Source organism: Gouania willdenowi, unplaced genomic scaffold (genome assembly GCF_900634775.1).
Source record: "Gouania willdenowi unplaced genomic scaffold, fGouWil2.1 scaffold_322_arrow_ctg1, whole genome shotgun sequence".
Lineage (NCBI taxonomy): Eukaryota > Metazoa > Chordata > Actinopteri > Blenniiformes > Gobiesocidae > Gouania > Gouania willdenowi.
In genome coordinates, this window is record NW_021145083.1 from 169,200 (window position 1) to 183,122 (window position 13,923).

The 13,923-nt window shown below is 37.4% G+C and overlaps 1 protein-coding gene and 2 pseudogenes across 1 annotated transcript; 1 reads left to right on the plus strand and 2 right to left on the minus strand.

Moving 5' to 3' along the window:
* LOC114459528 (peptidyl-prolyl cis-trans isomerase FKBP8 pseudogene) overlaps positions 1-4,663 on the plus strand; it is a 12,776-nt pseudogene extending 8,113 nt beyond the window's left edge.
* A 1,424-nt stretch (positions 4,664-6,087) lies between these two features.
* On the minus strand, positions 6,088-6,858 carry LOC114459525 (atypical chemokine receptor 2-like). The gene has a single exon (XM_028441741.1). The coding sequence runs from the start codon at positions 6,856-6,858 to the stop codon at positions 6,088-6,090; it is 771 nt and encodes a 256-aa protein (XP_028297542.1).
* A 5,232-nt stretch (positions 6,859-12,090) lies between these two features.
* Positions 12,091-13,411, minus strand: LOC114459530 (ras GTPase-activating protein-binding protein 2 pseudogene; annotated as a pseudogene).
* Between the last annotated feature and the right edge of the window lie 512 nt (positions 13,412-13,923).

Here is a 13,923-nt window from a genome sequence, read left to right on the forward strand (position 1 = left end):
CACCAAGGTATTTATATTCATGTACCACTTCTATGACATTTCCTTCAAGAGTGGACACGACCGGGGGAGCTTGAGGCACCTTCTTATGATTAGAGAACAACATTAGCTTGGTCTTCTCAGCATTGAGAACCAGTTTTAGATTAATCAGCGAATGCTGGACAGAAACGAAGGCTTTCTGCAGGGAATTAACAGCCTGTTCAAGAGATGATCCGAAGCAATAAATAATTGTATCATCGGCATAAAAATGCATATTAGCATCAGAAACATTTTCTTCGACATTATTAATGTACAAGATAAATAAGAGGGGCCCCAAAACAGATCCCTGCGGCACCCCCTTGTGAACAGTAACAAATTCAGAACAAAGGCCCTCATATTTAATACACTGGGTCCTGTTTTCTAAATAATTTGAAAACCAAGCGACAGTGTGTTCTGACAGTCCAATGAGATGTAGCCTGCATTTTAAAATAGCATGGTCTACAGTGTCAAAAGCTTTAGAGAGATCAATAAAGAGTGAAGCACAGAACTGTTTTTTATCAAGTGCTACAATGATGTCATTTATCACCTTCATAGTAGCAGTGATAGTGCTGTGCTTTTTTCTGAAGCCTGATTGCAATTTGGAGAGGATTTCATTAGAATAAAGAAACTCTTTCAACTGATCACAGACAAGCGACTCCAGGATTTTTGATAAAACACATAAATTTGAAATTGGCCGATAATTGGTAAGAACTGCTGGGTCTCCTCCTTTTAATAAAGGGAGCACAAAAGCTGATTTCCAAACAGATGGAATATCTTTGTTTCTAATTGAAAGATTAAAAAGAATTGAAAGTGGCTCTGCTATAAAATCAGCTGCCAGCTTTAAAAAGTAAGGCTCAATCAAGTCAGGTCCAGGGGGCTTTCTGTGGTCTAATGCTTTTAGAGCTTTGTGCACTTCGTGACAAGTAAAAGGATTAAAATTAAAAGGATCACCAGAAAACATGGAAGATTCTGTGCAAGAATTCCCAGTCGTTGTTCCTTTTGAATCAAATAGAGAACCAGATGATAAAAAATGCTGGTTAAAGCAATTCAAGACTTCAGTTCTATCATAAACTGGGACTGAGTCTTTAAGTACAAATGACGGAAGAGTCTCTGTGTTTTTGTTCAAAGACAGGGACTTGATCACTTTCCAGAATTTCTGTGGATTGTTGAGGTTCTCAGTGGTGACCGACAAAAAGTATCCTGATTTGGCCTTTTTGATAAGCGAAGTGCATTTATTTCTAAGCTGTCTGAAGAAGGACCAATCAGTGGCAGAATGACTTTGTCTTGCCTTGTCCCAGGCCTTATTACGCTCATGAATGCTGTTGGCCAGTTCTGGAGAAAACCAAGGATTTTCTCGCCCCTTCACCCTGTATTTCTTCAGAGGTGCATGCTTATTTATAATTTGCATGAAAGTGTCTTTGAAAAAAGTCCACGCTAGCTCTACATCAGGCATTAGACTTATATATTTCCAGTTCACCATCGACAAATCATGATGAAAGGCTTGTTCATTCAAATGTTTAAGATTCCTTCTACAAACAATACGGGGTTTGCACTTTGGAATCCTAGTGTTTCTACAAGCAGCAACAATACAATGATCACTTAAATCATTACAGAAGACACCCAAGGAAGAGAACTTATGAGGCACATTAGTTAAAAACAAATCAATCAAAGTAGATTTATCAGGACTTTTGGGATTAGGCCTTGTGGGAAAGTTGACTAACTGGGTGAGATTAACAGAATCACAAAACCTTTTAAATTCATCAGAAGTTACATTTAACCAGTCCCAGTTGAAATCACCTGCCATAAGTAATTCAGTGTAATTTATCTGATTCAAAAGCAGTTTTAGTGAATCTAGCGCTTCCTTTGGAGCAGATGGAGGTCTGTAACACCCAACCACAGTAATATGTAGCGATTTAACTATTTCTAAATCTAAGGCCAAGAATTCCATTTGTTTACTGATTGACTGGGAAAGAACAATTGAAGCATTAAATCTGGATTTAACATAAATAGCCACACCCCCACCTTTTTTGGGCCGATCGGTGCGGTATTTTGTTTGGTCTTTGTGCTGGGAACCTTTATTTGGGGGTCCGGTCCATTTGAGAAGAAATTTCTTCACTAGTTTGGTTGTATGATGATCGTTTTTGAGCAAAACTGTAATATTAGACTCTGCCTCCAACCTGTAGTTCCTCCTGTGAGGCTTTTTGGTCGTAGTAGGCTTTATGGCCCTTAGTGCTCTCTTTGAAGTGTTTTAGAGCAAACGTGAACGTAGCTTGGAGGTGGTTCTCAGGATCGATCATGTATTGGTGAGTGGTGTAGGTGGTAGCAATGTTAGCTTGTCCTGGTTGGTACAGGAGGTGTGTGGGTAGAGTCATCTGCCTGCCCGTCATCATTTAAAAAAGGTGGGATTCACTAATATGAAGCTGTACGAACACAAATGACTCAAAATAAATGAGATATTCTTTAATTCTAAGTAACTCAAAGGTTACTTTTTCTAGTAACGCATTACTTTTTGGTGTAAGTGATCAGAATAGTAACTGAGTTACTTTGTGAATGAAGTAACTAGTAACGGTAACTAGTTACTTTTTTTTCAGTAACTAGCACAACACTGGTTACAGCCGACAATAAAATGTTGGTTGTGTTTCTACGTCATGTTCGCCCCCTGTCCAATCAGAGCCTTCCCAACCCCCAGACCTAAAGTGGAATTAACTAAAGCCAAATAAACCGGTTTTCCATGTAAACCTCAGTTCAGGAATTACTATTACCATGTAAACATGAAGCAGAATGATTTAATGCAGAATAACTCATTCTGAATTTTAAAAAACATCATGTAACCGTGGCTACTGAGGAGTTTAGAACAACCGTTGATATGCTGGGGAAGAACTCCACATCAGAGAACATCAAAGGAACAGCAAAAAGTAGAACCAAAAAAAAAAGAACAAGAGGCAGAACTAAAAACCCAGAGCTCACAGAGCAGATACTTCCTCAGGAGAAAAAACACAGACATAGTGTGAAAGCCCAAAGCTGCAGATAGGAGAGAATAGGAAACATCTGGAACAGCCCCTGATTCAAAGAAAGACTAATACGTCCCAGAATTAACATCCTTCCCACAGATGAGACACTAATACTAAGCTACTCTTAAACGGTAAATCTCATGGTGCTACCATCTTTTAGCACAGAGGACAATCTAACAACAAGTACATTATGATTACAGTGACCAGCATTTTTTCCAATTACAATTAAATCACAATTATTTTTTTAGCCTCAGAAATACAATTACAATTACATTACGTTATCATTTACTTTACAATTATTCAGAAATACTGAGCCTGAAATAGATAACCTAATAAAAGTTAACCTTTCTCTTGTGTTAGCTTTCTGTTAGCATCTCATATGATAATGGGTCTTAAGTCAGCTGTAAAATACACTTTTAAAATGGTAAAATGTGGGAAAGCTTGATATAAACATTTTAATAATATTTTAACTACATATGTGTAGAACATGTTCACCAGTTTTGCATTAAGTAAACATTGATATTTCTTGTAGAATTTTAAAGGCAATTACAATTACAAAGTAAATTATCTGAACTCAACTAGAATTTAATGAGATTATGACAGCAACAGATTTTTAAAATTACAATTACAATTATAACTATACCATCTTTGTAATTAATTATCAATTACATGATTACAATTATAACTGACTCCAACCCTGCTCAGATAATAATGGTAATCTACTAATAATATGTTTTCTTGTGTTTCAGATTGTTTACCAAAGCAGTGACAGTGCACCAGTCGTGAAGAGTGGGAATAAGATTGTCATGGATCAGTCCATGAGGAGAGAAACTCATGGGTGGTTAGATATCCTTGGAAATGGTGAGATAATGAAAAAGGTGCTGCAGCCTGGAAGAGGAAGATACAGTAGGCCGCAACCTGGACAGATTGTGAAGATTCATATAGTATCACGTCTGTTGGATGGGACGCTGGTCAACGAGGACCCGGAGTTGTCGTTCACTGTGGGTAACGGGGAAGTGATCCAGGAACTGGATGTAGCAGTGCGATTCATGGAAATGAGAGAGAAGGCACTCTTCAAGATCCGGTCAAAGGTTGAGTTTATAATTACGCTCCTGGAAGCTACTGATGCTCCAGACCTGAAGCTGCTGCCCCCCACTGAGAAGATTGATCTGGCCACCTGCAAGAAGGAGCAAGGCAATGTTCTTGATCAGCACAGAGACCTGAAGCCACGCAACAACACGATCCGTGATGAGGTCTCCACGATGATGAAGAAGGACAGTGAGGACGATGAGAAGATGTTCGAGAACCCGTCCAGCACCCACAAACATCAGGCCATGGATGAGAAGATGTTGGAGGACCCGTCCAGCACCCACAAACATCAGGCCAAGTCAGCATGGGGTTTGAGCTGGAAGTGGCTGCTTGGTGCCACTGCAGTAGCCATTGGTGGCATCGCTCTGTCTGTGGCCATCTATGCTAGAAAGTGATTGAGGAACTGTAGTAATGACACGACTTAAACACTGGAGCACATCTGGCAGAGCATTCTGACCATGTGGTCCATGAGGGTGAAGATATTTATCAGTTTATGACCTCCTCACTGTCACTCTCTGTTCTCTGCTATGTATGTGTGACAAATGATGTCATCATCCTCTACAGTTATAAGATGCATTTTGTAGAGGAACAAATGACAATTAATATTCAAAAATAAAGAAAAAGAAAAATAATCAGTTGTTTAAGAACATTATCCAAATGTGTTTATTAATGTGGAAAGAAAACAAAAATATCAACATTGTCTAAAATGATATTTATTGTAACACAATTCTTACAACATTTAATACCAGTGAACAATAACCAGAAATCAAAACTGACTGGAACCTGTGAGCAAACCAAACACCAAAGTGCTTTTATCAGATCCTTCACTGTGTAATGCCATTTGTGGAGCTTTGATCTAAAATTAATACTTCTAAGAAAATGTCAATAACTTGACTAAAACTGACTTTTGAAGGAAAAAATAAATGATCAATCAATACAAATATTTCCATCAAAGAAGCCACTATACCGTACTATTTGCTTATATGAATTATCACTGACCAACCCCTATTAACAGCTTCATTTCTGTCCTGGCTAATGAAACCTTATATTTCTATTATGGGCCCACCTTAGACATAACAATGTGAACACACACTTTTCATATGAAATGTTGTGAAAACAGAAATACTGATGCACTTTTTTTCACTGTAAATAAATACACTTGACTGCATTTTTGGAACCTTGGACTACTTTTTAAGGCTACCCATGAGGCCATTCTTACAATAATGTTATGTTATGGCTAAAGGACACATATGAGGACAGGAGTGGATTGTTCTGTTAAATAACATTGTATTTATTATAAAATGTGCTACTCTATAGAAAGTTCAATATTAGCTTTTTGCTGATATCCGATATTGTCCAACACTAAATTTCCAATTTCTTTAGTAATGGAAAAAGCAATGTTTGTTTTTGAATATTTCTTATTAATTATTCAATTATTTGTTTATTTATTTATTTTATGTTTTGAAAAATTAATATTATTTATATATTTATATATATATAGCACATACAGTATTTTTTCAATATCTGTGGATAAACCAATATAACATTTGATAATATAGCCCATCCCTAATAGAAAGCATATATTCTATGAACAGGTCTGATCTCCTGTTAGATTCATTAGCACAATGATTCTCAACTGGTGGGTCGGGACCCAAAAGTGGGTCGCAGACCTATACTGGGTGGGTCATGGACAGCTGGTCAAAAATAAATGAATGCTTAATATTTCTCATGTTGGACTTGTCTTTTATTTTGAAAGAAATTTTCTTTTGCATTTCATGCTGTGAAATGCATGTTACACAGGAAAATATAGAGATTTATGTTTAAAAAAAGATTATATACAAGTCTTTTCAACAGATAATTGAGAAAAAATTAATTTGTGGTTGAATTCTAAAAAAAAAAAAATATTGGGTCACAATTGAACGACCATGGTAAAATGTTGGTCCCAGGGTGAGACCAGATGAGAACCCCTACCTTAGCAGAAACCTCTCATGTTGCCCAGGTATAGCAGAGACATGATGGCACTCCCAGCTGTTAGCATGACCAGAATAGGAATGGCTAAATAACAATAATCCATTTTATCTTCACTGAAGATCAAAGGACCAAAGATGTAAACCATCACAGGAGGAAGGTAAACAACGACGGTCACTATCATGCTGTTGGTGATGATCTGCAGAGCCTTCTTCTTCATTGGGTGGAGACCCGTCCTTCCACTGTGAGACTTCCTCAGCGTCCACAGTACTGAGGAGTTACAGATGATGATGACAGGGAGAGCTATGACGTACATAAACAAGGTCCAGGGACTGTGGTTCAGCTCATCTATGACTGTGTTAATGGTTCCTTTAGCTAAAGTGATGGCCCACAATGCAGCAGCCACGAGGATGCCAACAGTTGGACTCCTGTGGGTGTGATAAAAGACTGGGTGGACCACTGCCAGGTAGGAGTCAAAACACATGCAGGCCGTGAGGAGAGGTCGTCCAGTCAGGTTTAAATCATACAGAAAGTCACTCCACATCTGGAAAGGCTGGAAAAGCCAGAAAAGGAAGTTAAACAACCCAAGAGGGATGAACAACAAGAAGAGCAGGTCCATGATGGTGATGTTGATCATGAAGACATCATTGGGGGTGACATAGTTTCCTCTTTTGTGTCTTTTGAACAACTCCCAGAGAACAGCAGCACAAGCAGGACATCCAACCACAGAGAAGAGAGCGCTGAAGGTCGTCCAGACTGTAATGTCTGCTATCATGTCCCCACAATGTCCACTTTCCTCTGGTCCTTCACTGCAGTTGGACGTCACATTGTGAGAGTCAGGATAGGGAAACATTTCAAACCTTTTGTTCTCTGATAAAATATAACTGAAATAAGCCAGTTACCATAACAACAGAAAATACCCTTCTTTCTTTGATGATTTTCCTCATTTGCACCTGATCACAAGGATCTGATTTTCCCTTTGATTCAGATACTGTAAATATTTGGTTCAGATGTATTGTATGGAAATGTATATTTAAATATGTGTAACCAAGGATTACGTTTCATATGCTGTGAGATGAAATTTACATGTTTGGTCCAGATGTTTTTGGTTCAAATATCATCAGCTTGGGATCCAGTAAAACCAGGTGGAGGAAAAAAGTAGCTCAACATGGAGGAAATAACTTTTTATTCAAATAAATCTGAAACAAAACCTACATTAATAATAAATAGTCTGTTTATGATCATAACTACTCCACCTGCAGGTGGATCACAGACTTCCTGTCTGACAGGAAGCAGCACGTGAAGCTGGGAAAAACCATCTCTGCTTCCTGGACCATCAGCACTGGATCTCCTCAGGGCTGTGGTCTTTCTCCTCTGATCTTCTCCCTGTTCACCAACATCTGCTCCTCCTCTCACCAGGTGGTCAAACTCCTGAAGTTTGTGGACGACACGACCATCATGGACTCATCTCTGATGGAGACGAGTCCACCTACAGGTGTGAGACAGACCGACTGGTGTCCTGGTGCAGCCAGAACAACCTGCAGCTTTAAATCAACCCAGTCTCACAGATGTTCATGCATTAGCACCACAACAGTATATCTATTATTTCATGCTATTAGAGCATGAATAAAGTGTTGTCTTTGTGCAATAACAGCACGATGTATTGTCGTGTATTAACTGCACAAATATCAACGGGCTGAAGTCAGGTCACGTCACTGCTGACTCATCAAAAACAACGGCAGAAATCTCTATATTTTAGTGGCAAATTGCTTTATTTCAAGATAGATTGTAGCTTTAGAATAGTTTTAATGACATTTCTAGTGAGAAATGTACCCTTGACTTTCATAATATCCATTCGGTTTATCTAAACCATCTGTATTTTTTCCGGTACATTCTGGTTTATATACGCCAAAAAACGTCAAACCAAAAGCAGATAAATATCCACGCACAGGGCGATTGGATGTTGTAATTATTTTCTTGCTTCGTTTTTTCATTATCAATATTTTTATTTATATTCCTTCACATTTGAATTTGTTCCTACACGTCACGTCAGGTCACATGACCACCTGTCAACCCTTTGTAAACAGCAATATTAAGAGAGCTTTGTTTTGATGACATTACTAATGAAAAACGTATCCTTAACTTCTATAGTATCTATTCAGTTTATCTATAGGATCCATAGTTTGTTTGTTTTGGCAACATTAATCATGCTTTATGCTGTTGCTATGGTGCTAGCACGCTAAGAACGTACCGGAAGTGACGTTTTTTTTTTTTAAAAAAAGGAAGAGATGTTGAATTTTTACCATTATTATTATTATTATTATTATTATTAATAGTCATTCACATTTTAATATATTTCCACACCTCGAGGCTAAAGTTTAATTTAAATCTGTTTGAAACCTTGTAATAATGGAACAATGTGAATAAAGTTTTTTTTCTTTAAAAAAAATGTGTTGTGCCTTCACTTAAACTATATTAATAAAGTAAGAAAAAAACTATTAAACATACACTGAACAATATATATTTTAATCTGTTTAAAAGAAACATTTTAAAAGATATTTCACTTATTTCTGTAAAAAATAATGTTTTATTTCTGTTAAAAAATCATTCCTTCATGCAGAGTTCAGCATGTGTTTCATCGTCACATTATCTTCAGGAAATTATTATTTTTGTTTTTTTTCTAGTTCGGTGTAATCTCTGTAGTTGTGTGTTAGTAATAAATATTAAAACAAAAAGGTTATATTTTGGGGGGTCAATATTTTTAGCACGGCATATTATATATATATATATATATATATATATATATATATATATATATATATATATATATATATATATATATATATATATATATATATATATATATATGTATATTGTTTTCTGAGTGAATCCATCTGTTGTGTAACGTTACAAAAACTATTCCACTATGACAACAAAGGGAAAGCACGGTGATCAAAGTCATTTATTTGTTAATGTGAGAGTTCTAAGATCTTTGTTACATCAACAATAAAATGGTTCAGAAACCGACACATTTCAGAATAATTGTCTTTTTTACATCATCCACTTTAATTAAAACTAAAAATCATCTCCCTCACTTTTTACAGAGGAATTGATTGTTGATAATGTATTGATCCAGTTAGATTGATTGAATGGTGATCAGCCAATCACAGCCAGCCATTTGACTAAGGTAAACAAAGAGTTAACAGTGATGAGTAAAGTGATGAAAAATGAATAACAAGTGGTAAAAAATGGTCCAAAAGTGGCAAAAATGTGCCAAGAAAATTGTGAAAAGTGTCTAAAATGGACCAAAAACAGTCAAGAGTGGCAAAAAATGACAAAAAAGAGGAAACAGGTGGTATGAAATGGTTACAGGTAGCTTAAATGAGCAAAATGTGGAACAAAAAGAGGCAAAATGTAGGAAAAAAGGAAACAAGTGTTATTTATTGGGCCAAAGGTTGATTATTTGGATGAAAAGTGGTTAACAATGGTTAAAGAATAGACAAAAATTGAATAAAAGTGTCAAAAAGAACTTAGAAAAATGGAGCAAAAATAGGACAAAGCGATATTTTTTGGCAAAAGGAGCTAAAATCTGAAAAAACAAGAAAAAGTGTTAATTTTTTTTTTTTTGGAAAAGGGACAAAAATGGGACAAAGAAAATTGTAAAACAGCCAAAGAAAAGGATAAAAAAAAGGGTTTAAAAAGTTTCCCTTTTTAAGGTTTTCTGGGGGAATAATAATAATAATGAAGACATAAAGAGCCACATGTTGAGAATCACTGACTTAATAACAGCTTTATCATGGTTTTAGTAAATTAATTTAATAAACTTAATAAATGGCTGCTCCACCCCTGGTCTTCATCATGAGAGGAGAGACTGACAGACCAGCTACGACAGTAGAAACACCTTTAAAACACGTCCCAGGAGAACAAGGACTACAGAGAAGAGCTAAGAATCATGGGACATGTAGGATTTTAATGAAAACTACTACATGGTGGTGTTCTCCAGTCTGTAAGCTCTGAGGAGAACAGACTGTCTGCTCTCCTCAGAGCTTATATACATGGACAGTTATTACATACACACAGGCAGCATCAGGGGCAGCTAAAGGGCTGCAGGGGTCCTCAGGTAAAGACTGGAGCATCCGTCCAGATCGCCTGTATTAAATAGATGGTGAGGCTGATGTATGTCTTTCTGGATTATTCAGATTAAAAAACCCGTGAACATCTGGAAGTCCCTTTGTGTCCAAGTGTGCAACAATTATTACGATAGTATTGATTAAAAAATGAAAAAACAACAGAAAATCTCCCTACATTGCTGAAAACGGAGCGTAGGGGGCTCCATCACTACAACATTGGGGTCCCCTACACTCAACAGCACTGGAGAAAACCCTGGGAGCAGCTGCAGGATAATCCACAACACCAGTGAACAGGTGAGTTCATAAAATCTCTTAACCAATAGATATGGAGGTAGATTTGTGTATTTAATATTCAATAGAAGAGAAAAAAAAACCTTTTCAATCAAAAATAAATATTTTCAATCAAAGAAATACAGTTTTCAAATGAAAAAAAAAAAATGAGACCCAAATATTTGCATTTGAACACTTTTTTCCTTTGATTGAAAATATTTATTTGTAATGGAATAATAACAACACAAATCCATCTCCATAAAATGTTACATACGTTTTAACCTTAAACATCAGAATATTCTACAATTGTATTAAATACATAATAATAGTAGAGGACCCTGAAAAATAAATGAACAAAATATGTATTACAATAGGAATTTTATATGGAAGCTGATTTATTCTGAAACATTTTCTTTCTTTCTTTCATTTTTCTGATTTGGGACCGATATCAATATTGGATCAAAACACCCTTAGTCAGGGTTATGATGGCCAAAGAAATAACTGCTGTTGTCTCTCACACATAAGTCATATTTTGCATTATTTTTTGGGGGAACACTTTAAAAGTTTTATACGTAAGGTTGACATTACGCTGTTATTTTTATGACATGACACCTATCATTAGCATTAATAAGGTGTCATGAAGGATGTTATTAAGTGTCGTTCGTTACCCTAACCTACACGTGTCAAACGCATGGGGCGGGGCCAAATCCGCAGGAGAAAGTAAAAATGAGAGAGAAAACACAAATCATTGTGTAAACCAATCTTAACAATATTTGCAGAAGCTCACAGTTTTCCCGGTGCTTATATCGCATGATTGCAGTTATTTTTTAAAGTGAAACTGTTGAAAAACTCAAAATTCTTACAAACTTTTCCTCAAATTTTTACATAGTATTTCCCTTAATTAAATTGGTCACAAAATTTAGGGTATTTAAAGTGAAGATCCTTTTGGGTCTGATATCAGCTTAGATATGGTTTGTTTCTTACATATTTTATAAATTATGAACTGTATATGTAGAAGTGCAAACTAGGGCTCAATAATGTTAAAATTACTCGTTTTCCAGCATAAAATCTGTGGCCCATTTAAGATTAAACTGTTGTGTATTTGGCCCCTGAACTGAAATGAGTGTCATAATGTGTCATAATTTTGTAAACAACACTTAATGACAGCTTAATGACACCTTATTTATGCTGATGACAGCGTATTGTCAGCCTTATGTATAAAACTTCAAATAAAGAGTGACCTTTTTATGTATACAGTACATACATTAGTTTTCAAGAATGTAATTTCAGAATCAGAAATACTTTAATAATCTCAGCGAGAAATTGCTTGCGTTACATCCGCTCAATATTTACTTCAAATAAAGAACAAACACCAAACAAGAGAAAAATAAATTATTATTTCTATTATTATACATCAATTTTATATAGCGCTTTTCTGGGTTTTTCATTTTTTTTATTAACAACTGGTTGACCAGCTAGGTTACACTACAAAGTAATGAGAGAAAAACAAATACAGTATATCAGAATTTTTTACATGAAGATTTTATTTTTTAAACAACAACACTTGAAGATGAACATGAGACTTCATCCACTTTGTTGTCAATGCTCGTCTCAGCGGCGCTGGGTTGTGAAGCGACCTTCTCCCTGACCACCAGCTCCTCTTCCAGAGCCCATGCTCAGTTTAGGGGCCATGTCCACCCGGCCGGGACGGGTCTCTTGTTCACGGACTGCCCTCGGCTTCCTCTCCTTCACTTTGAGACGCACCTTATCTTGGAACATTATGGGCCCTTCTACCTGCGCCTCCAAGATTCTTTGAACGGAATCAGAGTTGTCGAACACCACGAATCCAAAGTTGGGCAATTTTCCCCCAACGCTCTTGGTGTTAATCCACAGGTTCACAACATTTCCATATGTCATGAAGAATTCATTGAGCTCGCGCTTAACAATGTCCTGTGGAAGGTTTCCAACAAACAGCTGGTGACTGTCAGGGTGTCGAACAACACGCCTGTTGTCTATAACCCCAGGCTCACCATCTCTGCCACCAGGTCTAGGGCCTCGTGGAGGGACGCTCAGTCTGTCACGAGTGCGCTGTTCTTTGGGGTGCAGGGGTGTCGTTTGCATCTCAACTCTAGGCGGTGTTGCTTTGTCAACATGAGGGGGGATACCAGAGGGGGCGACTCTGCACGCTTTCCTCTTCTCTTTTTGTGAGTGATTTTTGCTGGTCACCAGGGTCCAGGATGATGTCTTGGAAGCCTCCTGAGTATTTGTTGGAGATTCCTCATGAACTTGTGATGGTGTTTTGTCCTTAATTTCTTCCAGGACTTTATTTTCTCTTTCAGAATTGATCTCCTCTGCTTTAGGGTTTGGCTCAGGCTCAGGCTCTGGAGCTTGCTCTTCCATTGGCCCCTCTACGCCATTAGTGTCAGGGTGAGGCTCAGGGGATGGCTGCCTTTCCTTTGGCTCCTTTTCCACAGCTTCCTCTGATTCTTCTTTATGCTCAGCATGAGAGTCTCCGAATACTTCATCCTCATAGCGGAAGATGTTGTGGTGAACATAGAACGTGTTGGCAATTGAACCGTCTAGAGCAAGCACAAACATCTGCATAAACTTCCTCATTGGTTGGCCACTGTTGGACAGCTCTCCAAGCACCTGTACAACAACTCCATCACTCAGAGTGCCATGGGCATCCACGTGCCAGATCTTTGTGCAGCATTCACTGAACTGCAGTGACTTGATCTTCTTGCGGATTTCCTCTTGCTCATACACAGCTTCAGCCAGCTTTCCATTCGGATCAAGTCCTCCATGAACAAAGGAGGATCTCCTCCCATAAAATCTGTGCAAAGAAGCTGGAGCCTTCTTTAGGACAGTATAATACTGCCTCACAAACTCCTGCCCAACATCCAGGGGACTTGGCTTCTCCATCACCATTTCTACGGTAAACAATGTTAGGTGCTGTAAAAGAAAAAAAATGGGGGGACATTAGACATCATCAAATTGTCTAAAACAAGTACTATCAAATACATTATAACTATAAAACAATCATCATAGGTGTTCGGATCTTTGATTCCAGCCCTCCGAAAAAGCTTGCCAGGCAGCAAACAATGTTATAACTCATGTTTTTCTTTGTAATTTTTTTTTAAACTTCATTGGCCACAGACCACAGTACATAAACCTAAAACGGAATAAATGCATCATCACAACACGCTTATCAAACACCTATTACCAGTGTTATCAGGCTGATTTAGCAGTTCCTACAAACCAACAGGCTGTAAGCTTCTGATGGGGGTCCAAATTACTATGGTCCAAGTAACTAGCGCAGCACCGTAGTTCCACAGTTAGGCTTTGATGTCTACCTCTGGGACTTTTAGAACTTAGCTCTATCATCTTTTGAGTTACCATGACAACCTGTCAACAAAGCTGTTCTAACTCATCCTGAGTTA

What these genes read in the sequence shown, in the direction of transcription:
- LOC114459525 (XM_028441741.1), bottom strand. Translation starts at nt 6,858, where the DNA reads ATGATAGCAGACATTACAGTCTGGACGACCTTCAGCGCTCTCTTCTCT.